At 46.0% G+C, this 23965-nt stretch overlaps 2 protein-coding genes across 2 annotated transcripts in view; both read left to right on the forward strand.

Annotated features, from left to right (window-relative positions):
- Positions 1 to 2959: 2959 nt before the first annotated feature.
- med6 (mediator complex subunit 6) lies at positions 2960 to 9155 on the forward strand. Its single transcript, XM_038982696.1, has 8 exons — positions 2960 to 3026; positions 3350 to 3512; positions 5686 to 5777; positions 6837 to 6919; positions 7203 to 7311; positions 8027 to 8145; positions 8307 to 8334; positions 8566 to 9155. The coding sequence occupies exons 1-8, from the start codon at positions 3005 to 3007 to the stop codon at positions 8691 to 8693; spliced, it is 744 nt and encodes a 247-aa protein (XP_038838624.1). The 5' UTR covers positions 2960 to 3004; the 3' UTR covers positions 8694 to 9155.
- Positions 9156 to 10580: 1425 nt separating this feature from the next.
- LOC120036214 (pecanex-like protein 1) overlaps positions 10581 to 23965 on the forward strand; it is a gene marked incomplete at its 3' end in the record, with an annotated part of 64064 nt that continues 50679 nt past the window's right edge. The window contains exons 1-4 of the mRNA XM_038982695.1: positions 10581 to 10944; positions 14932 to 15146; positions 20771 to 20876; positions 22255 to 22297. Of these exons, the coding sequence (XP_038838623.1) occupies positions 10792 to 10944; positions 14932 to 15146; positions 20771 to 20876; positions 22255 to 22297 (517 nt within the window). The remainder of the gene's footprint in view (positions 10945 to 14931; positions 15147 to 20770; positions 20877 to 22254; positions 22298 to 23965) is intronic.

A 23965-nucleotide genomic window follows, 5' to 3' on the forward strand; every position in this document is an offset into this window, starting at 1 on the left:
TATAGGTCTACTATTCAGCACCACATCCAGACAGTTATTTAGTCTATATGTCTACTATTCAGCACCACATCCAGACAGTTATTTAGTCTATATGTCTACTATTCAGCACCACAACCAGACAGTTATTTAGTCTATAGGTCTACTATTCAGCACCACATCCAGACAGTTATTTAGTATATTGGTCTACTATTCAGCACCCAGTTATTTAGTCTATAGGTCTACTATTCAGCACCACATCCAGACAGTTATTTAGTCTATAGGTCTACTATTCAGCACCACATCCAGACAGTTATTTAGTCTATATGTCTACTATTCAGCACCACATCCAGACAGACAGGTTATTTAGTCTATAGGTCTACTATTCCGCACCACATCAGACAGTTTATTTAAGTCTATAGTTTATATCAAGCACCACAACCGACAGTTATTTAGTCTATAGGTCTACTAGTTTCAGCACCACATCCAGACGTTATTAGTATATAGGTACTATCAGCACCACAACCAGACAGTATTTAGTCTAAGGTCTACTATTCAGCACCACATCCAGACAGTTATGTAGTCTATAGGTATACTATTTCGCACCCACATCAGACATTATTTAGTCTTATAGGTTATCTCAGCACCACAACCAGCAGTTAATTTAGTCTATAGGTCTTACTATCAGCACCACATCAGACAGTTTTTAGTCTATAGCGTCTATATTCAGCACACCAGTTATTTAGTCTATAGGTCTACTATTCAGCACCACATCCAGACAGTTATTTAGTCTATAGGTCTACTATTCAGCGCCCAGTTATTTAGTCTATAGGTCTACTATTCAGCACCACATCCAGACAGTTATTTAGTCTATAGGTCTACTATTCAGCACCACATCCAGACAGTTATTTAGTCTATAGGTCTACTATTCACCACCACATCCAGACAGTTATTTAGTCTATAGGTCTACTATTCAGCACCACATCCAGACAGTTATTTAGTCTATAGGTCTACTATTCAGCACCCAGTTATTTAGTCTATAGGTCTACTATTCAGCACCACATCCAGACAGTTATTTAGTCTATAGGTCTACTATTCAGCACCCAGTTATTTAGTCTATAGGTCTACTATTCAGCACCACATCCAGACAGTTATTTAGTCTATAGGTCTACTATTCAGCACCACAACCAGACAGGTATTTAGTCTATAGGTCTACTATTCAGCACCCAGTTATTTAGTCTATAGGTCTACTATTCAGCACCCAGTTATTTAGTCTATAGGTCTACTATTCAGCACCACAACCAGACAGTTATTTAGTCTATAGGTCTACTATTCAGCACCACATCCAGACAGTTATTTAGTCTATAGGTCTACTATTCAGCACCACATCCAGACAGTTATTTAGTCTATAGGTCTACTATTCAGCACCACATCCAGACAGTTATTTAGTCTATAGGTCTACTATTCAGCACCACATCCAGACAGTTATTTAGTCTATAGGCCTACCGTTCAGCTACAGCACCACACCCAGACTGCAAATAACTATCCCGAATAGACACTGACCACTGCAGTTGTTTGGGTGTGTCCAGAAGTTTCAACCGAGTTAAACTCACTCAGACACTGACCCCTACTGTCTGACTTGCACCTCGTTGAGGTACGTACCGCCAGCCCAGGGTATCCCAGCTCTGACACTGACGCAGCCCGTGTTTGCTTCGCCAATGGCACCCTATCACCTATTTAGTGTACTACTTTTGACCAGGGCCCTATAGGCTCTGGTCAAATGTAGTGCACTATGTAAGGACATAATCTTACTCAGATAGCAGCATATCAATAAAGTTAATAGCAAGGACATAATTTGTAGGTTGTAGACCTTGCAATTAATCCCCCAATCCCTTTTCATTTAGTTCTCTCTCGCTCGTTTGATTATATTATTCCACTACATCCTTCATAATAAGTCCATTTGATCTTTCTTCCAGTGGCCTAATGAATTGATCATTTTGCATCTGTCTTTGTCAGCTATCAGCTCACCATCTGGGTAAGGGGGGGGGGGGGGGGGGGGGGGGGCTGTTGCTTTGGCTGGTGAGTTTCCCCACAAACTGGGAGTAAAAAAAAGGCTAGTGGTTCATCTTTGATAAAAATAGACTGACTGCTGAAATCATTAACTCTCTCTCTCTGTGTGTGTCTGTCTGTCTCTCGCGTGGCTAATATATCCTGAAAACATTAGATTACTGAATTGTAAATAATTGCAAAGAAGTGTAAAGATAACCTTGCATTGACCTATGCAACCATACATACAATCTTAGTTTACACTCCCTACGTCCTCAAGAAATGGAGGAGACGCATATTCTGACGGAGTCTCATGGTTTTGTCTAGAAACTGTACTTTTACATTTACATTTACATTTAAGTCATTTAGCAGACGCTCTTATCCAGAGCGACTTACAAGTTGGTGCATTCACCTTATGATATCCAGTGGAACAACCACTTTACAATAGTGCATCTAACTCTTTTAAGGGGGGGGGGGGGGGGGGGGTTAGAAGGATTACTTTATCCTATCCTAGGTATTCCTTAAAGAGGTGGTGTTTCAGGTGTTTCCGGAAGGTGGTGATTGACTCTGACCTGGCGTCGTGGGGGCAGGTTTAGGAGAATTTACGCAGCAGGTTAGGATAATTAACGTAGCAGATTGGGAGAATTAGGTTAAGGGAAAGCGTAACGGTTAGATACAATGAAAGCAACTTTTGATGTCAATTAGACAAAAAGCTGTATTTATGCTGTGTTCAAAACAACTGGAAACTCGGAAAAATACGAGGTCACATCATGACGTCAGTGATCTTCAGGTCGGCGCTCAAGAGGCCCGAGTTCCCGAGTTGGATTACAGCTCAAACCCATTTTCCCCAGTTGGAGCTCGTTTTTTTCCCGAGTTCCCAGTTGTTTTGAACGCGGCATTAGACCTGACCGGGCATCACGCTGCTGACTACGTCATCCACCAGCGACAGGTGCTTCTGTGCGACATTTGTTTACAGTACACGATGGCGTCGGTGGATTTGAGAGGTAGCGAAGTGTTTCTTTCATTCATTGAAAAGTAATGTATTCTGTGTCCGATTGAAAATCGAAGAAATAGTCATGAACACTAATGTATCTCTCTTACGATTTCTGAGAATTAAAATAAATAGCTTTCAGGAACATAATTTGCTTGACAGCACAAAGCTAGCTAGTTTAACTGACGCGTTAGCTTAGCAAGACAGCTAACGATCTGTTTACCAAACTAATCAGCAGGTTTTCATCAAAACAAATGTGCACGTTATACCTACACGTTTACCCTTATTCTTGTAATAAAACGTGTAACTCCATTCGTTACCTGCTGCTCCTTCTAGACAACAACCTCCTGGGGATATCGTGGGTTGATAGTGGCTGGGTGCCCATCCTCAACCCTGGCAATGTGCTGGACTATTTCTCCGAGAGGAGTAATCCGTTCTACGACCGCACCTGTAACAACGAGGTGGTGAAGATGCAGCGGCTCACTCTGGAACATCTCAAGTAACGTTAAGGGTTTCTTTTGTCATTGGCTTTGAATATGGCTGACATACTGGCTATGAGTTGTTTTCCAGTGTAAGGGGAAAGGGGGGATACCTAGTCAGATGTCCAACTGAATTATTCAACGGGAATGTGTCTCCCTCATTTAACCCAACCCCTCTGAATCAGAGAGATGTGTCTCCCTCATTTAACCCAACCCCTCTGAATCAGAGAGATGTGTCTTCCTCATTTAACCCAACCCCTCTGAATCAGAGAGATGTGTCTTCCTCATTTAACCCAACCCCTCTGAATCAGAGAGATGTGTCTTCCTCATTTAACCCAACCCCTCTGAATCAGAGAGATGTGTCTCCCTCATTTAACCCAACCCCTCTGAACCAGAGAGATGTGTCTCCCTCATTTAACCCAACCCCTCTGAATCAGAGAGATGTGTCTTCCTCATTTAACCCAACCCCTCTGAATCAGAGAGGTGTGTCTTCCTCATTTAACCCAACCCCTCTGAATCAGAGAGACGTGTCTTCCTCATTTAACCCAACCCCTCTGAATCAGAGAGATGTGTCTTCCTCATTTAACCCAACCCCTCTGAACCAGAGAGATGTGTCTCCCTCATTTAACCCAACCCCTCTGAATCAGAGAGACGTGTCTTCCTCATTTAACCCAACCCCTCTGAATCAGAGAGATGTGTCTTCCTCATTTAACCCAACCCCTCTGAATCAGAGAGATGTGTCTCCCTCATTTAACCCAACCCCTCTGAATCAGAGAGATGTGTCTTCCTCATTTAACCCAACCCCTCTGAATCAGAGAGATGTGTCTCCCTCATTTAACCCAACCCCTCTGAATCAGAGAGATGTGTCTCCCTCATTTAACCCAACCCCTCTGAATCAGAGAGATGTGTCTTCCTCATTTAACCCAACCCCTCTGAATCAGAGAGATGTGTCTTCCTCATTTAACCCAACCCCTCTGAATCAGAGAGATGTGTCTTCCTCATTTAACCCAACCCCTCTGAATCAGAGAGATGTGTCTCCCTCATTTAACCCAACCCCTCTGAATCAGAGAGGTGTGTCTTCCTCATTTAACCCAACCCCTCTGAATCAGAGAGATGTGTCTTCCTCATTTAACCCAACCCCTCTGAATCAGAGAGATGTGTCTCCCTCATTTAACCCAACCCCTCTGAATCAGAGAGATGTGTCTTCCTCATTTAACCCAACCCCTCTGAATCAGAGAGATGTGTCTTCCTCATTTAACCCAACCCCTCTGAATCAGAGAGATGTGTCTTCCTCATTTAACCCAACCCCTCTGAATCAGAGAGATGTGTCTCCCTCATTTAACCCAACCCCTCTGAATCAGAGAGATGTGTCTTCCTCATTTAACCCAACCCCTCTGAATCAGAGAGGTGTGTCTTCCCCATTTAACCCAACCCCTCTGAACCAGAGAGGTGTGTCTTCCTCATTTAACCCAACCCCTCTGAATCAGAGAGATGTGTCTCCCTCATTTAACCCAACCCCTCTGAATCAGAGAGGTGTGTCTTCCTCATTTAACCCAACCCCTCTGAATCAGAGAGATGTGTCTTCCTCATTTAACCCAACCCCTCTGAATCAGAGAGGTGTGTCTTCCTCATTTAACCCAACCCCTCTGAATCAGAGAGGTGTGTCTTCCTCATTTAACCCAACCCCTCTGAATCAGAGAGGTGTGTCTTCCTCATTTAACCCAACCCCTCTGAATCAGAGAGGTGTGTCTTCCTCATTTAACCCAACCCCTCTGAATCAGAGAGGTGTGGGGGGGCTGCCTTAATCGACATCCACATCTTCTGCGCCATTGGGAACAGTGGGTTAACTGTCTTGATCAGGGGCAGAACGACAGATTTTTACATTGTCAGCTCGGGGATTCGATCCAGCCACCTTCCGGTTACTGGTCCAACGCTCTAATCAGTAGGCTACCAGGGGTCGTTTCTTTAAAATAGTGATTTATTAGGCCAACATATTACTCGTTACATCTATTACACTAGCACTGCCCCTGACACAGATTAAACCGATTAGTCCCATTGACAGTGTCCATTAAATGCTTTTTAGTCCAGGACTAGGTGTAACCTGTGTCAGCAAAACCATCCGTCCAGCCCATGGATAATTTTCTGTGAGTGTAATAATATAGTTACTAGCCTAACTTTATGTGTCTATTTCAGTCAGATGGTTGGAGTGGAGTACATTCTCCTTCATGCCCAGGAGCCCATCCTCTACATCATCAGGAAACAGCAGAGACAGTCTCCTACTCAGGGTGATCCACAGAGAACACACACACCACAGACTCCCGACACACACACCACAGACTTCCAACACACACCACAGACTTCCAACACACACCACAGACTTCCAACACACACACCACAGACTTCCAACACACACACCACAGACTTCCAACACACACACCACAGACTTCCAACACACACACCACAGACTTCAACACACACACCACAGACTTCAACACACACACCACAGACTTCAACACACACACCACAGACTTCCAACACACACACACCACAGACTTCCAACACACACACACACACACCACAGACTTCCAACACACACACCACAGACTTCCAACACACACACCACAGACTTCCAACACACACACACCACAGACTTCCAACACACACACACACCACAGACTTCCAACACACACACACCACAGACTTCCGACACACACAAACACACACCACAGACTTCCGACACACACAAACACACACCACAGACTTACAACACACACAAACACACACCACAGACTTCCAACACACACACCACAGACTTCCGACACACACACACACACACCACAGACTTCCAACACACACACCACAGACTTCCAACACACACACCACAGACTTCCGACACACACAAACACACACCACAGACTTCCGACACACACAAACACATGCTACAGACTTCCGACACACACAAACACACACCACAGACATCCGACACACACAAACACACACCACAGACTTCCGACACACACAAACACACACCACAGACTTCCGACACACACAAACACATGCTACAGACTTCCGACACATACACACACACACCACAGACTTCCGACACACACAAACACACACCACAGACTTCCGACACACACAAACACATGCTACAGACTTCCGACACATACACACACACACCACAGACTTCCGACACACACAAACACACACCACAGACTTCCGACACACACACACCACAGAAAACACCTTTATTAATACCCTTTGGAAACGTCATCTTCCCATGTCCTTTATTCCAGGCTCTAATTCTATATCCTGTACTCTATATTGTGTGCTTCTTTCCCCAGTCATCCCTTTGTCTGACTACTACATCATAGCTGGGGTGGTGTATCAGGCTCCTGATCTGGGAACAGTTATTGGATCCAGAGTGGTAAGAGAGAGTTAACCCCCTGGCATTGTCATTACTATGCTATAGTGTTATGACTATGTTGTTATGACTGTTAGTACTATGTTATTACTTTGGGTTTTTAGAAAAGTGTGGAATTATCTTGGTTTATGTTGGGGTCAATTCCATTTCAATTCCAGTCAAGTCAGAAAGTAAATCAAATTTAAAAAGCATTGAAGAGAATTGTAATGTCAGTATCCTTCCTGAATTGACTGGAATTGAAATGGAAATGTATTGACTGCTGTTATTTTCCCATGTCTCCCCACAGCTGTCTGCTGTCCATGGTGTCCAGTCTGCCTTCGATGAGGCCATGTCGTACTGTCGCTATCACCCATCTAAAGGATACTGGTGGCACTTCAAAGACCAGGAGGAGAGAGGTATGTTAGCCAGTGTTGGTGTCAATTCAGGAAGTACACTGAAATTCTAATTCTTTTCAATGAGGAAAATGTGGAATTGTAATTTGGTCAACTCTAACCTTTGGGTGTGGTTGTATTACAGTTGTTGCTGTTGTTTTGCAGGGGAGTTTATTGGGACGTTGGTTTTCATTCCGAACAATAAATAATTATTTTTAATGTGTGATGCCTATTAAGCATGTTTCAATAAACCAGGCCTAAGGCAGGTATGAAGTAAATCATTGCTTTCCCATGACTTTGATAATACATGTACTGTATCTAATGTATTTCAACCATTCTTCTCTCTCAATGGTATTTACCGTCTGCAACAAGATGGCGTTTGACAAGACATGGCAGCTCTGATTCTAGCTCCTAAGCAACTTTCCTAGTCTAGTCAATTCCATCCTAATAAACTATAGCTGTATATATACTATCCTATCCTACGTATACTAAATATTCGATCCACATAATGTCTATACACCCCATCACATGTATATATTTATACTCCGGACTCTGACATTGCTCGTTCTAATATTTATATATTTCTTAATTCCATTCTTTTACTTTTAGACGTGTGTATTGTTAGATATTACTGCACTGCTGGAGCTAGGAACACAAGCATTTCACTACACCCACAATAACATCTGCTAAATATGTGTATGCGACCAATAAAATGTGCTTTTTGATTTGATGTCTATAGATGCCAAAGCCAAGCCGAAGTCGAAGAAGAAAGAGGAGCCCAGTTCCCTGTTCCAGAGACAGCGTGTCGACACACTTCTACTCGATTTGAGGTCCAAGTTTCCTCCAACGTTTTATCAGGTATCAGACACACCACCAATCAGTTAGTCATAATTATGGATCACGTTGCTAATATCTCAGCCAATATACATTATACCGATTCATTCAATTGTAACATTGTATTATTGAGGTTCACATTTGGTCATCTATATTCTGTTGTAATTCTTTTTATTTTATTTTAGCCTAAGCCTGGTGAGAAGCCCATCCCAGGTAAGAGTGTACAGCTAATATTGCAGAACCATTTGCTATTATTTTATGATGGGATTTAGACATTTAACAACAACTAAATGATGATGAACATTACTGTTGGAAAAGGTTAGGTCATGTTTTCCGAATCTGGACATTTTGTCATCTTTTCTTTGGTCACGGGAGTCTTGTTATGTCACCTTGTGTCCTGTTTTCGGGTTGCCTGTCTAATCTACTGTATCGATTCTGTTGTAGTTGAGGTGAAGCAGGAACCACCAGTAGAGCTGGTGAAGCAGGAAGAAAGAGAGCCAGCCACCAAGACCTCTGCTCCAGCTCCCCCCAGCAGCAAACCACCTCCGGAGAAACGAGCCAGGCTACAGTGATGACCGATGGCCACTCCTGTATATATTTCTGATAATGTTCATTCTTCAAAGAAAATAATAAGAGGGGGGGGGGGGGGGGGGGAAACCCGCACATTGCTCTTGCCAGTATCACTTTTTGTTAATTCTAGCTTATATGTGAGCCTCTTGGCCTTCGTCATGATGTCCATACTCACATTGGCAAGGCACACAGACAGGACATACGGCACAGGTACAACCCTATCTGACTGAACAATGCGAAGGAAGTGGTTTGTGTCTGACGGAAGGTGTGTGGAAATGGACCTACATCCTAGTTTCCAGACCATAACAACCCATCATCCTGTTTCTGAAGGGCTTGACAGTCAATGACAGTCAATTACAGTCAATTACAGTCAATTATCATGTCAATTAATCATGCATTAGGCATTAGGAAAGGCAAATGAATAGTCACAAATGGCACCCTATTCCCTATATAGAGGCACTACTTTTGACCAGGGCCCTATTCCCTATATAGTGCACTACTTTTGACTAGGACCTATTAGGGTTCTGGTCAAAAGTAGTGCACTTTACAGAAAATAGTGTGCCAGGGCCCTGGTCAAAAGTAGTGCACTATATAGGGAATAGGGTGCCGTTTGGGATGCAAACATGAGCAGACGATATGTGTTGTCTGTCCCAGTACCAGACCTCATGGGACATTCCATCCGTGTTCTAGAACTGTCTAGTTACTGACAACATCTTACCATCTCCCTAATACTTCTCTCTGTGATAATGCTAGAGGTGAGAGGTTAAGGACCTGAGTGGATTTACAGTTTGCAGTTTTTTGAGGGTAACATGGAAACAGTGAGATCACCAGTTAATCTCTATGCACTGTTGACATCAGTAGTATCTTTCTCCGTCGTGACTGTGGGAGACTTGTTTTTTGGGGGGCGTTATCTCTGAAGCATAAATACACATCCACACAATTTATTTTTTCAATATGTAATTGTGTTTTTTTCCCCCGCGTAAAGTGATCCTAAATCCATTGTGTTTTCCTTTTTTTTTTTTAAGTCATGCTTTTCTGAATATAATAATTTTCAAAGATTATACAGTGACTTGAGTTTGTCATTATTCATCAAAACATGTATTTTAATGTGATTAAATGTATATAATCTATTGTAGCCAGGTGTGGTCAATATAGATTGCTTTGGACATCAGCTATGGGATCCTCCTGAGGTATTGAAGAGCCCTGTAGTTGGACCAATCTCATTTGATGAGAGTCAAGGGGATTATAGTGTCTAGATGATTTAACTTGATGATCAATTCATATATTTGACTAGTAACTTGTAAATCTGTCATGATTGAAAATACAGCAGTGGAAGTTATGCCACAACACGCAGAGTTCCAGAGTGGCACAGCAGTCAAAAGGCACTGCATCTCAGTGCTAGAGGTGTCACTACAGACCCTGGTTCGATTCCAGGCTGTATTACAACCGGACTGTGATTGGGAGTCCCATAGGGCGGTGCACAATTGGCCCAGCGTTGTCTGGGTTAGGGTTTGGCCGTCATTGTAAATAAGAATTTGTTCTTAACTGACTTGCCTGGATAAATAAAAATATGGCACACCGAGATTTTATGAAAATCAGTACAGTACCAAAAGGGGGCGCTATTTAGCTAGTGTAATATTGTGTGACCGTTTTCAAACTACCCTCACAGAGTTGTCTTTTTTGCTACACTCTTTTTCCATTGACTCTTTATGTGAAGAAGGGTTAGTGCTATCCGGGATCCTTGGGATGTCATTATCCTAAACTCTAACCTTAACCCCTACCTTAACCATAACTCTTACCTTAACCATTTTACATTTCAACTTCAATGGGTAGGGACCATTGCGTAAGGACGTCCCAAGGATACCAGATAGCACGGACCGAAGAAGAAGCAGCTCGCAGGGCGTGGTGGGATAGGAGACTACTCAGTGGAGGACCGAGTACATCGCCCCAGCTGGCTAGCTGCAGAGAAGATGGCTGCAGTGTGGATTTTCAGGCCAGTGTCTGAAAACACTGCACTGTTAGTAATGTTTCACGACGGCTAGCCTTCGTGTCGCCCCGTTTATTTAGTCGTTTTTTTCAAGGAATCGAAGGGGATAAAACATGGGGTCTCAAACTCTACAGATCCTTAGGCAGGGGGTCTGGGCTTCAATCACAGGCGGATGGTACTATGATCCCCATCAAAATACATTTGTCAATGCTCTACACCTCTACCTCTGGCTATTCCTACTATGTTTCCCCTTCACGCTTTACATGGTAAGTCTGTTTAACATTATATCCAATCTCAGCAAAGCAAGTCAAGATCTGGTTTACCGTTAGAGGCTCTTCCCTGGCTGTAATGTCATGCTAGCCAAACCGCGGATGCTAATGCTAACAGCTAACCGTTGGCTAGTAAGGTTAGCCAACTAGCTATTTAGCAATCTAGTTAACGTTACGTAGTTAACGTTACCTAGATAACTAGCTAGGTTACTAGACATTCTTTGTTTGAAATCTAGATGTTTCCCTCGAATAAACTAAATAAATACCAGTTGACGTAACTGTTTGCTCCTTGTTTTTAGGTTCACCGTTATGTTTTGTTGTCAGGTGTGACATTTATTTCACTATCTGTCATTGTTAGCTGACACATTTACATTGTCCACAAAAAAATCAGATTGAGGGAAATACTTTAAAGCAGGACCAGGTTTGACTAACCAATCCCCCGGGCAACAAGTCGTGGCTAATACGTATCTTGCAGAAAAACAACAAAGATGGCTAATTAATAGAATACAGATATTATGTTAGCTAGCTAGCTACCTTCGCAACCCCCCCAAGCCACATTGACAGCGATCTATCTCAGTCTATTATTAGCTAACAATGTATGTCTTGTCTCTCGTATACTGGTGGCAAGATCTACCAGGTATTCAAGCTGACCCGTCTTGTCAGCAAGCCAGGACAAAAACAGACTTCTAGGAAATGTTGTCATTAAAAAAACAACGATATTTTGGAATGGTTGGAGAGTAGGATGGATTACAAACTGCTGCACAATCAAATATTCCTGCCCCTCACATCATGTTACTGTAAACACTATCTGCACAACCAAATGTAATTGAGTGATCTTTAAAACAGCATTTTATATGTACCTCACTTTCAATATTGAGGGGCTATAGTTACAGCTGTTTCCAATTTAAATGTTACTCAATCCAGTTGCTTGGTGTTGTGTAATTAGGCCAGTTCTGTGATTGATTAGCAGGGGTTTTGCTTTGACTCAAGTCAGGATATGTATACCAAGTGCTTTGATTTTACTCAAGATGTTTTTTTATTTTATTTATTTATTTCATCTTTATTTAACTTGGCAAGTCACTTAAGAACAAATTCTTATTTACAATGACGGCCTAGGAACAGTAAGTTAACTGCCTTGTTCAGGGGCAGAGGGACAGATTTTTACCTTGTCAGCTCAGGGATTCAATCTAGCAACCTTTCGGTTACTGGCCCAACGCTCTAACTACTAGGTCACTAACCACTACTAACTGCCACCTGTATACCAAGTGCTTTGATTTAAGTTAGGATGTGTGACAGGGAGGGTATAAATAGTGTGATTTTCTGAATGTTCTAAGAGAGAGAGAAAAGAGAGACTGAGCATCATTGGTGTTACCCATAGGCTAATAAATAAATGCACTGACTGAACATAGGTGGCAGGTAGCCTAGCGGTTAGAGTGTAGAGGTGGCAGGTAGCCTAGTGGTTAGAGTGTAGAGGTGGCAGGTAGCCTAGTGGTTAGAGTGTAGAGGTGGCAGGTAGACTGGCGGTTAGAGTGTAGAGGTGGCAGGTAGACTGGCGGTTAGAGTGTAGAGGTGGCAGGTAGCCTAGCGGTTAAAGTGTAGAGGTGGCAGGTAGCCTAGCGGTTAAAGTGTAGAGGTGGCAGGTAGCCTAGCGGTTAGAGTGTAGAGGTGGCAGGTAGCCTAGCGGTTAGAGTGTAGAGGTGGCAGGTAGCCTAGCGGTTAGAGTGTAGAGGTGGCAGGTAGCCTAGCGGTTAGAGTGTAGAGGTGGCAGGTAGCCTAGCGGTTAGAGTGTAGAGGTGGCAGGTAGCCTAGCGGTTAGAGTGTAGAGGTGGCAGGTAGCCTAGCGGTTAGAGTGTAGAGGCGGCAGGTAGCCTAGCGGTTAGAGTGTAGAGGCGGCAGGTAGCCTAGCGGTTAGAGTGTAGAGGCGGCAGGTAGCCTAGCGGTTAGAGTGTAGAGGCGGCAGGTAGCCTAGCGGTTAGAGTGTAGAGGCGGCAGGTAGCCTAGCGGTTAGAGTGTAGAGGCGGCAGGTAGCCTAGCGGTTAGAGTGTAGAGGCGGCAGGTAGCCTAGCGGTTAGAGTGTAGAGGCGGCAGGTAGCCTAGCGGTTAGAGTGTAGAGGCGGCAGGTAGCCTAGCGGTTAGAGTGTAGAGGCGGCAGGTAGCCTAGCGGTTAGAGTGTAGAGGCGGCAGGTAGCCTAGCGGTTAGAGTGTAGAGGCGGCAGGTAGCCTAGCGGTTAGAGTGTAGAGGCGGCAGGTAGCCTAGCGGTTAGAGTGTAGAGGCGGCAGGTAGCCTAGCGGTTAGAGTGTAGAGGCGGCAGGTAGCCTAGCGGTTAGAGTGTAGAGGCGGCAGGTAGCCTAGCGGTTAGAGTGTAGAGGCGGCAGGTAGCCTAGCGGTTAGAGTGTAGAGGCGGCAGGTAGCCTAGCGGTTAGAGTGTAGAGGCGGCAGGTAGCCTAGCGGTTAGAGTGTAGAGGCGGCAGGTAGCCTAGCGGTTAGAGTGTAGAGGCGGCAGGTAGCCTAGCGGTTAGAGTGTAGAGGCGGCAGGTAGCCTAGCGGTTAGAGTGTAGAGGCGGCAGGTAGCCTAGCGGTTAGAGTGTAGAGGCGGCAGCGTAGCCTAGCGGTTAGAGTGTAGAGGTGGCAGCGTAGCCTAGCGGTTAGAGTGTAGAGGTGGCAGCGTAGCCTAGCGGTTAGAGTGTAGAGGTGGCAGCGTAGCCTAGCGGTTAGAGTGTAGAGGTGGCAGCGTAGCCTAGCGGTTAGAGTGTAGAGGTGGCAGCGTAGCCTAGCGGTTAGAGTGTAGAGGTGGCAGCGTAGCCTAGCGGTTAGAGTGTAGAGGCGGCAGGTAGACGAGCGGTTAGAGTGTAGAGGCGGCAGGTAGCCTAGCGGTTAGAGTGTAGAGGCGGCAGGTAGCCTAGCGGTTAGAGTGTAGAGGCGGCAGGTAGCCTAGCGGTTAGAGTGTAGAGGCGGCAGGTAGCCTAGCGGTTAGAGTGTAGAGGCGGCAGGTAGCCTAGCGGTTAGAGTGTAGAGGCGGCAGGTAGCCTAGCGGTTAGAGTGTAGAGGCGGCAGGTAGCCTAGCGGTTAGAGTGTAGAGGCGGCAGGTAGACGAGCGGTTAGAGTGTAGAGGCGGCAGGTAGCCTAGCGGTTAGAGTGTAGAGGCGGCAGGTAGCCTAGCGGTTAGAGTGTAGAGGTGGCAGGTAGACTAGCGGTTAGAGTGTAGAGGTGGCAGGTAGACTAGCGGTTAGAGTGTAGAGGTGGCAGGTAGCCGAGCGGTTAGAGTGTAGAGGTGGCAGGTAGCCTAGCGGTTAGAGTGTAGAGGTGGCAGGTAGCCTAGCGGTTAGAGTGTAGAGGTGGCAGGTAGCCTAGCGGTTAGAGTGTAGAGGTGGCAGGTAGCCTAGCGGTTAGAGCGTTGGACTAGTAACCGAAAGGTTGCAAGATCGAATCCCCGAGTTGAGAAGGAAAAAAATCAGTCCTTTCTGCCCCCTGAACAAGGTAGTTAACCCCACTGTTTCCTAGGCTGTCATTGAAAATAAGAATTTGTTCTTAACTGACTTGCCAAGTTAAAAACAACAACAATACATTTTTATGTAATGGGAAAATAGCGGAGGTAGTTCACTATACTGACGTGATGACTCTATTAACCACTATGATGACTAATCACTTTCCACAAGACCTGAAAACTGCTCTCTGAGCTAACACAGTCTTGCAGACAACCCAGGTTGATGATTGGCCAGTTGACACAAAACGCTGACATGGTGAACTCTCATTACTGGAGGGGGGAAAGACTATGTAAATAACACTTTGTCTTTTTAGTTTTTTTTTTCCCTAAGTTGTATTTGTGTTTATGGGTTCAACTATTGAAAGAAAGCAAACATCAGTCCTTGGATGGACAAACCAAGTTTTATTGTAGTTGAATGCATTGCTGTTAAATTGCTCTGTATAAGAGTGTCTGCTAAAAAAAATGACTAAAATATACATGTCAAATGTGTGTCTTCCAGGCGCTCCCGCCCACCATGGTGATAGTAGGCATCTACTGTGGTGTGATAGCTGGTATGTTCCTGCTGCTGAAGACTGTGAACTACCGGCTGCATCATGCCCTGGACGAGGGAGAGGTGGTGGAGCACCGGGCCAAGGAGAACGAGAGCAACAGAACCAGCAGTGAGGGGGCCAACGAGGGCAACGCCACACGTCAGGAGGACAGTAATGGACCAGGGTCAGTTATAAGACGTCTTCGTGCTTCCCAGACGGAAAAAAAAAACCATCCAAATGAATGACAGACTTCTTGAGTTATCTTAGATTAATTCTATTTTGGGGACTGGCTACGGCGTCTTAAAATGGACAAACAGTACTGTTGCTGCTCCCCCCCCCCCCCCCCCCTTTCATTTTTTTCAAGCAAAGGTCTTTTTAGGGAGTATCGTTGGGTTCGTCTAGCCGAGTCCGGCTAGGCGCCAGCTGAACTGGAGCATGCTGATGCCTTTAGTGAGCTCTCCGGTTCAGGGATGATGTTGGTGGGGATATTCTTACTCTAACTTTCACTATCATAAACATATGTTTTTCAATGGCTGAAGCACATTGTTTTCAGAAAATATTTTTTATCACTAAATGGCATACCCCATCTATTCTCTTGTAGGGCTGTAGTTTATTGGATACTAGGGCACCTGACCCTTGACCCTAAAATCAGAGATGAATCATGGATTTAATTTTCTCTGGCGGTGTGAAGTAAGCTAGGTGTTTGTGGGCCAGGGTCAAAGGTTTATCTGTTGTTGTGGAGACGGGGACTGAGCAGGTTTCACGTGCATGTTTGCAGTGTAAATCAATTCAGCTAGCAAGCTACCTCTTCACCTCGAGGCCACAGGACCACTGAGGAAAGGGACTGACTTTCGCAATCAAACAGATTTTTGTTAGTGGAAATAGGCCTAGTTCACATTTTAGCAGGAACGAAAACTAATGTGTGAGGTCACAGCTTATTAACTTACTGCCCAAACCCCTGTAGAGGGAATCATTCTCACATTCCTGAAGGAGACCAAAGCAGAGCAGCTTGAAGTGAGGAGTGGAGAGTGGAGTGAGGAGCAGGATGCTAAGAAAAATAATGGAGAAATGAGAGCCCTCCACCACAGCAGTGTATTACCCTCCACCACAGCAGTGTATTACCCTCCACCACAGCAGTGTATTACCCTCCACCACAGCAGTGTGTTACCCTCCACCACAGCAGTATGTTACCCTCCACCACAGCAGTGTATTACCCTCCTCCACCACAGCAGTGTATTACCCTCCTCCACCACAGCAGTGTATTACCCTCCACCACAGCAGTGTATTACCCTCCTCCACCACAGCAGTGTATTACCCTCCACCACAGCAGTGTATTACCCTCCACCACAGCAGTGTATTACCCTCCACCACCACAGCAGTGTGTTACCCTCCACCACAGCAGTGTGTTACCCTCCACCACAGCAGTGTATTACCCTCCACCACAGCAGTGTATTACCCTCCACCACAGCAGTGTGTTACCCTCCACCACAGCAGTATGTTACCCTCCACCACAGCAGTGTATTACCCTCCTCCACCACAGCAGTGTATTACCCTCCACCACAGCAGTGTATTACCCTCCTCCACCACAGCAGTGTATTACCCTCCACCACAGCAGTGTATTACCCTCCACCACAGCAGTGTATTACCCTCCACCACCACAGCAGTGTGTTACCCTCCACCACAGCAGTGTGTTACCCTCCACCACAGCAGTGTATTACCCTCCACCACAGCAGTGTATTACCCTCCACCACAGCAGTGTATTACCCTCCACCACAGCAGTGTATTACCCTCCACCACAGCAGTGTATTACCCTCCACCACAGCAGTGTATTACCCTCCACCACAGCAGTGTATTACCCTCCTCCACCACAGCAGTGTATTACCCTCCTCCACCACAGCAGTGTATTACCCTCCTCCACCACAGCAGTGTATTACCCTCCTCCACCACAGCAGTGTATTACCCTCCACCACATCAGTGTATTACCCTCCACCACAGCAGTGTATTACCCTCCACCTCATCAGTGTATTACCCTCCACCACATCAGTGTATTACCCTCCACCACAGCAGTGTATTACCCTCCACCACAGCAGTGTATTACCCTCCACCACAGCAGTGTATTACCCTCCTCCACCACAGCAGTGTATTACCCTCCTCCACCACAGCAGTGGATTACCCTCCACCACAGCAGTGTATTACCCTCCTCCACCACAGCAGTGTGTTACCCTCCACCACAGCAGTGTATTACCCTCCTCCACCACAGCAGTGTATTACCCTCCTCCACCACAGCAGTGTGTTACCCTCCACCACAGCAGTGTGTTACCCTCCACCACAGCAGTGTATTACCCTCCACCACAGCAGTGTATTACCCTCCACCACAGCAGTGTATTACCCTCCACCACAGCAGTGTATTACCCTCCTCCACCACAGCAGTGTGTTACCCTCCACCACAGCAGTGTATTACCCTCCACCACAGCAGTGTATTACCCTCCACCACAGCAGTGGGTTACCCTCCACCACAGCAGTGTATTACCCTCCACCACAGCAGTGGATTACCCTCCACCACAGCAGTGGGTTACCCTCCACCACAGCAGTGTGTTACCCTCCACCACAGCAGTGTGTTACCCTCCACCACATCAGTGTATTACCCTCCACCACAGCAGTGTATTACCCTCCACCACAGCAGTGTATTACCCTCCACCACCACAGCAGTGTATTACCCTCCACCACAGCAGTGTGTTACCCTCCACCACATCAGTGTGTTACCCTCCACCACATCAGTGTATTACCCTCCACCACATCAGTGTATTACCCTCCACCACATCAGTGTATTACCCTCCACCACATCAGTGTGTTACCCTCCACCTCATCAGTGTATTACCCTCCACCACATCAGTGTATTACCCTCCACCACAGCAGTGTATTACCCTCCACCACAGCAGTGTGTTACCCTCCACCACAGCAGTGTGTTACCCTCCACCACAGCAGTGTATTACCCTCCACCACAGCAGTGTGTTACCCTCCACCACAGCAGTGTATTACCCTCCACCACAGCAGTAGCTGTGTTAGTGGGCCTGCCATTTGCTAAAATAGTCTGAGCTTCAAGTGTCTCAACTGACAGCATTGGCGCCTGGAACTGATCATTTGAATCTACAGTAAGGCATAAGCTATTACTGTAAAGGGCAGTGATTGGGGACATTGCCCTGGGTTTGGTGCCGTCTTTCAGATGGGATGTTAAACGGGTGTCCTGACTCTCTGTGGTCACTAAAGATCCCATGGCACTTATTGTAAGAGTAGTTGTGTTAACCCCGGTGTCCTGGCTAAATTCCCAATCTGTCCCTCATACCATCACGGTCACCTAATCATCCCCAGCTTCCATTTGGCTCATTCATCCCCCTCCTCTCCCCTGTAACTATTCCCCAGGTCGTTGCTGTAAATGAGAATGTGTTCTCAGTCAACTTACATGGTTAAGTTAGGGTTTAAAAAAAAATCAAGAAATACAGTAAGTCATTTTTACAGAAAGCTTCCAATTACAGTTAATAACAGTATTTTTCAGCTTTATACCCACAATGCAGTGCAATCGGCAGTATTAATGCTGTAGAACACATGTACTGTATTTTACTGTGTTTTCACTGTTGAAGTTACAGACAAGTCTTCGTGTAGCTTCGGTGTGTCACTCGCCACTTCGCGATGAGCTGGAGACGGTATGCATTTTGAAAACGTATACTTAGTAGTTTGAAACCTGATCGTTTTACTTCATATTATAAGGGGATGTCTTACCTTGCTTCAAAGTAGCCTAGAAAAAAATGTATTTTATGAAGACTTCCATATGCAATGGAAATCCAGTACCCTATTTCTCTTTATTAATTTTTTATTTTATTTTATTTCACCTTTATTTAACCAGGTCGGCCAGTTGAGAATAAGTTCTCATTTACAACTGCGACCTGGACAAGATAAAGCAAAGCAACACAAACAACAGAGTTACACATGGAATAAACAAACATACAGTCAATAATACAGTAGAAAAAGTCTATATACAGTGTGTGCAAATGAGGTAGGATAAGGAGGGAGGTAAAGGCAATAAATAGGCCATAGTGGCGAAATAATTACAATTTAGCAATTAAACACTGGAGTGATAGATGTGCAGAAGATGAGTGTGCAAGTAGAGATCCTGGGGTGCAAAGGAGCAACAAACAAAATAAAAATAACAGTATGGGGGATGAGGTAGTTGGATGGGCTATTTACAGATGAGCTATGTACAGGTGCAGTGATCTGTGAGCTGCTCTGACAGCTGATGCTTAAAGTTAGTGAGGGAGATATGGGTCTCCAGCTTCAGTGATTTTTACAGTTCGTTCCAGTCATTGGCAGCAGAGAACTGGAAGGAAAGGCGGCCGAAGGAGGAATTGGCTTTGGGGATGACCAGTGAAATATACCTGCTGGAGCACGTGCTACGGGTGGGTGTTGCTATGGTGACCAGTGAGCTGAGATAAGGCAGGGCTTTACCTAGCAGAGACTTGTAGATGACCTGGAGCCAGTGGGTTTGGCGACGAACATGAAGCGAGGGCCAGCCAACGAGAGCATACAGGTCGCAGTGGTGGGTAGTATATGGGACTTTGGTGACAAAACGGATGGCACTGTGATAGACTGCATCCAATTTGCTGAGTAGAGTGTTGGAGGCTAATTTGTAAATGACATCGCCGAAGTCAAGGATCGGTAGGATAGTCAGTTTTACGAGGGTATTTTTGGCAGCATGAGTGAAGGATCCTTTTTTGCGAAATAGGAAGCCGATTCTAGATTTAATTTTGGATTGGAGATGTTTGATGTGAGTCTGGAAGGAGAGTTTACAGTCTAACCAGACACCTAGGTATTTGTAGTTGTCCACATATTCTAAGTCAGGACCGTCCAGAGTAGTGATGCTGGACGGGCGAGCAGGTACGGGCAGCGATCGGTTGAAGAGCATTTAGTTTTACTTGTATTTCAGAGCAGTTGGAGGTTCATTTGATTTTCAAAACAACTTTCTTTTGTCCAGTAGCCAAACGTCAATCCTAGTCATATTAGCAACCCGGGATAGTTGTTGCATCTTTAGATCTCCTCTCTTTCTTGTCACGTGAAACCGCTCGCGTTTGCGGTGCTCTTTCGGGCACAGTGTTTTACCACTAATTGCATTATGGAACAAACATTAGCATGTAGCTTTACTGTCTGGTGCACATTGCTGTGCTTATAAATATAAATAAATAATAGTTTTTAAGCTAAACATTCTGATCTGTTGCATCTGTCTCGTTGCTTTTTAACAGCTTTTGTTTTGGTGTAGGCTAGGCCGTGCCTACTGGTTGTATGAATTTGGGATTTATCTTCCCACAACCTTTTTAAAAGTCTGTTTGGAATACTCTATTTCTTTCTCGACAAGCTGACCAGTAGAATAGGTCAACTTTTCTACTAGGGGGGGGGGGGACAGTAGATTGACACAGGCTAGTGATGTTGCTGTTTGTCACTCGTCTTGTTGGCTGAGGGAAAGTAAATGCTGGACAGTTACTCTTAACATCGTCAAAGTGCACATCAGAATTCGGTAAGAAGGACCTCACTCTGTTGCATCCTGGAGATGCCTGTTCTGTTAAAGATGAATGACCGTGTCATTCTGAGCAGCCGAATGAGGCTACACACCCAAATGCACATGAGTCAGGTCAATGTATCAAATATCCGGTTAGTTAAAATGCTTCTGGTCAAATGTCCATTACCACGTTTTCCTAATGGAAATGTGTGTGTGTGTGTGTGTGTGTGTGTGTGTGTGTGTGTGTGTGTGTGTGTGTGCAGGGACCCTGGTGGAGGTCTAGAGATGACAGACTTCATTCGAGACGAGACTCCACCGGTAGACTGCAGCTCCAGAAACTCTTATACAGGGATGGACTCTAGTCACCAGGTGAGATGGACTCTAGTCACCAGGTGAGATGGACTCTAGTCACCAGGTGAGATGGACTCTAGTCACCAGGTGAGATGGACTCTAGTCACCAGGTGAGATGGACTCTAGTCACCAGGTGAGATGGACTCTAGTCACCAGGTGAGATGGACTCTAGTCACCAGGTGAGATGGACTCTAGTCACCAGGTGAGATGGACTCTAGTCACCAGGTGAGATGGACTCTAGTCACCAGGTGAGATGGACTCTAGTCACCAGGTGAGATGGACTCTAGTCACCAGGTGAGATGGACTCTAGTCACCAGGTCAGATGGACTCTAGTCACCAGGTCAGATGGACTCTAGTCACCAGGTCAGATGGACTCTAGTCACCAGGTCAGATGGACTCTAGTCACCAGGTGAGATGGACTCTAGTCACCAGGTGAGATGGACTCTAGTCACCAGGTGAGATGGACTCTAGTCACCAGGTGAGATGGACTCTAGTCACCAGGTGAGATGGACTCTAGTCACCAGGTGAGATGGACTCTAGTCACCAGGTGAGACGGACTCTAGTCACCAGGTGGGACGGACTCTAGTCACCAGGTGAGACGGACTCTAGTCACCAGGTGAGACGGACTCTAGTCACCAGGTGAGACGGACTCTAGTCACCAGGTGAGATGGACTCTAGTCACCAGGTGAGATGGACTCTAGTCACCAGGTGAGATGGACTCTAGTCACCAGGTCGGATGGACTCTAGTCACCAGGTGGGATGGACTCTAGTCACCAGGTGGGATGGACTCTAGTCACCAGGTGGGATGGACTCTAGTCACCAGGTGGGATGGACTCTAGTCACCAGGTGGGATGGACTCTAGTCACCAGGTGAGATGGACTAGTCACCAGGTGAGATGGACTCTAGTCACCAGGTGAGATGGACTCTAGTCACCAGGTGAGATGGACTCTAGTCACCAGGTGAGACGGACTCTAGTCACCAGGTGGGACGGACTCTAGTCACCAGGTGAGACGGACTCTAGTCACCAGGTGAGACGGACTCTAGTCACCAGGTGAGACGGACTCTAGTCACCAGGTGAGACAGAATGTTGCTTCTCTCTCCTGTATAATGTGTCTTTCTTTGGGGATTGATTTGATACTGGAAGCAGTAGGCTGCTCTAGCCGGAGACATTACGTGTATTAAATATGACAGAGGATAAAATATACTATAGAGCCCACAGGCTTATTTCCATTATGGTCCTCTAAAATGTTCTATATTTCAACATTTCACTTGTCAAGTAATCAATACTGTATGTTATTTTTTGACATGTTGAAAACTTTACTGATCTAGGAAGGTATTGTTTTTACGTCACGTCTCTTGTTATGTCTTGATAAGTAGCTCTCCTCCCACCTTTCAGATTGCGTCCACCAACGATCATGGAGGAACCAGTACAGCCAAAGGTAACAGCCACCGCCGCTCTCTTCCTCAGCCTTGTACACCTGATTGGGTCCAACGACTGTGAGGCGACAGTCGCTCTCTTCCTCAGCCTTGTACACCTGATTGGGTCCAATGACTGTGAGGCGACAGTCGCTCTCTTCCTCAGCCTTGTACACCTGATTGGGTCTGTGAGGTGACAGTCGCTCTCTTCCTCAGCCTTGTACACCTGATTGGGTCCAACGACTATGAGGCGACAGTCGCTCTCTTCTTCAGCCTTGTACACCTGATTGGGTCCAACGACTGTGAGGCGACAGTCGCTCTCTTCCTCAGCCTTGTACACCTGATTGGGTCCAACGACTGTGAGGCGACAGTCGCTCTCTTCCTCAGCCTTGTACACCTGATTGGGTCCAACGACTGTGAGGCGACAGTCGCTCTCTTCCTCAGCCTTGTACACCTGATTGGGTCCAATGACTGTGAGGCGACAGTCGCTCTCTTCCTCAGCCTTGTACACCTGATTAGGTCCAATGACTGTGAGGCGACAGTTTGTTGTCCATTGTATTTACCTGATGTTATGAGAAGAGCCATTGAAAGACGTCCAAACTATTCTCAGCCTTCTCCCTCAACTTCAGTTGGGTTTTTCTGCAAGCCATGACAGGCATGTGTACGACAAAATAGGGTGAAAGACGAGAGTTGTATGCTTTGTCCTGTAGAGTTGTATGCTTTGTCCTGTAGAGTTGTATGCTTTGTCCTGTAGAGTTGTATGCTTTGTCCTGTAGAGTTGTATGCTTTGTCCTGTAGAGTTGTATGCTTTGTCCTGTAGAGTTGTATGCTTTGTCCTGTAGAGCTGTATGCTTTGTCCTCTGGAGCTGTATGCTTTGTCCTCTGGAGCTGTATGGCTTGTCCTCTGGAGCTGTATGGCTTGTCCTGTGGAGCTGTATGGCTTGTCCTCTGGAGCTGTATGGCTTGTCCTCTGGAGCTGTATGGCTTGTCCTCTGGAGCTGTATGGCTTGTCCTCTGGAGCTGTATGGCTTGTCCTCTGGAGCTGTATGGCTTGTCCTCTGGAGCTGTATGGCTTGTCCTCTGGAGCTGTATGGCTTGTCCTCTGGAGCTGTATGGCTTGTCCTCTGGAGCTGTATGGCTTGTCCTCTGGAGCTGTATGGCTTGTCCTCTGGAGCTGTATGGCTTGTCCTCTGGAGCTGTATGGCTTGTCCTCTGGAGTTTTATGGCTAGCCAGCCAGCCAGCCAGCTAATCAGTCACTGGAGTGGTCTGTTGAAAGACAGAGAGGGCTTTCTAGTCAAATAAACCCTCTTTAGTTACAGTTGCAGTCCAGGTCCATTGGGTGTCGGAGTGAGGCGACTCTGGGTCCATTGTGTGTCAGCCAGAGTGAGGCGACTCTGGGTCCATTGTGTGTCAGCCAGAGTGAGGCGACTCTGGGTCCATTGTGTGTCAGCCAGAGTGAGGCGACTCTGGGTCCATTGTGTGTCAGCCAGAGTGAGGCGACTCTGGGTCCATTGTGTGTCAGCCAGAGTGAGGTGACTCTGGGTCCATTGTGTGTCAGCCAGAGTGAGGTGACTCTGGGTCCATTGTGTGTCAGCCAGAGTGAGGTGACTCTGGGTCCATTGTGTGTCAGCCAGAGTGAGGCGACTCTGGGTCCATTGTGTGTCAGCCAGAGTGAGGCGACTCTGGGTCC

Source organism: Salvelinus namaycush, unplaced genomic scaffold (assembly GCF_016432855.1).
Source record: "Salvelinus namaycush isolate Seneca unplaced genomic scaffold, SaNama_1.0 Scaffold1248, whole genome shotgun sequence".
NCBI lineage: Eukaryota > Metazoa > Chordata > Actinopteri > Salmoniformes > Salmonidae > Salvelinus > Salvelinus namaycush.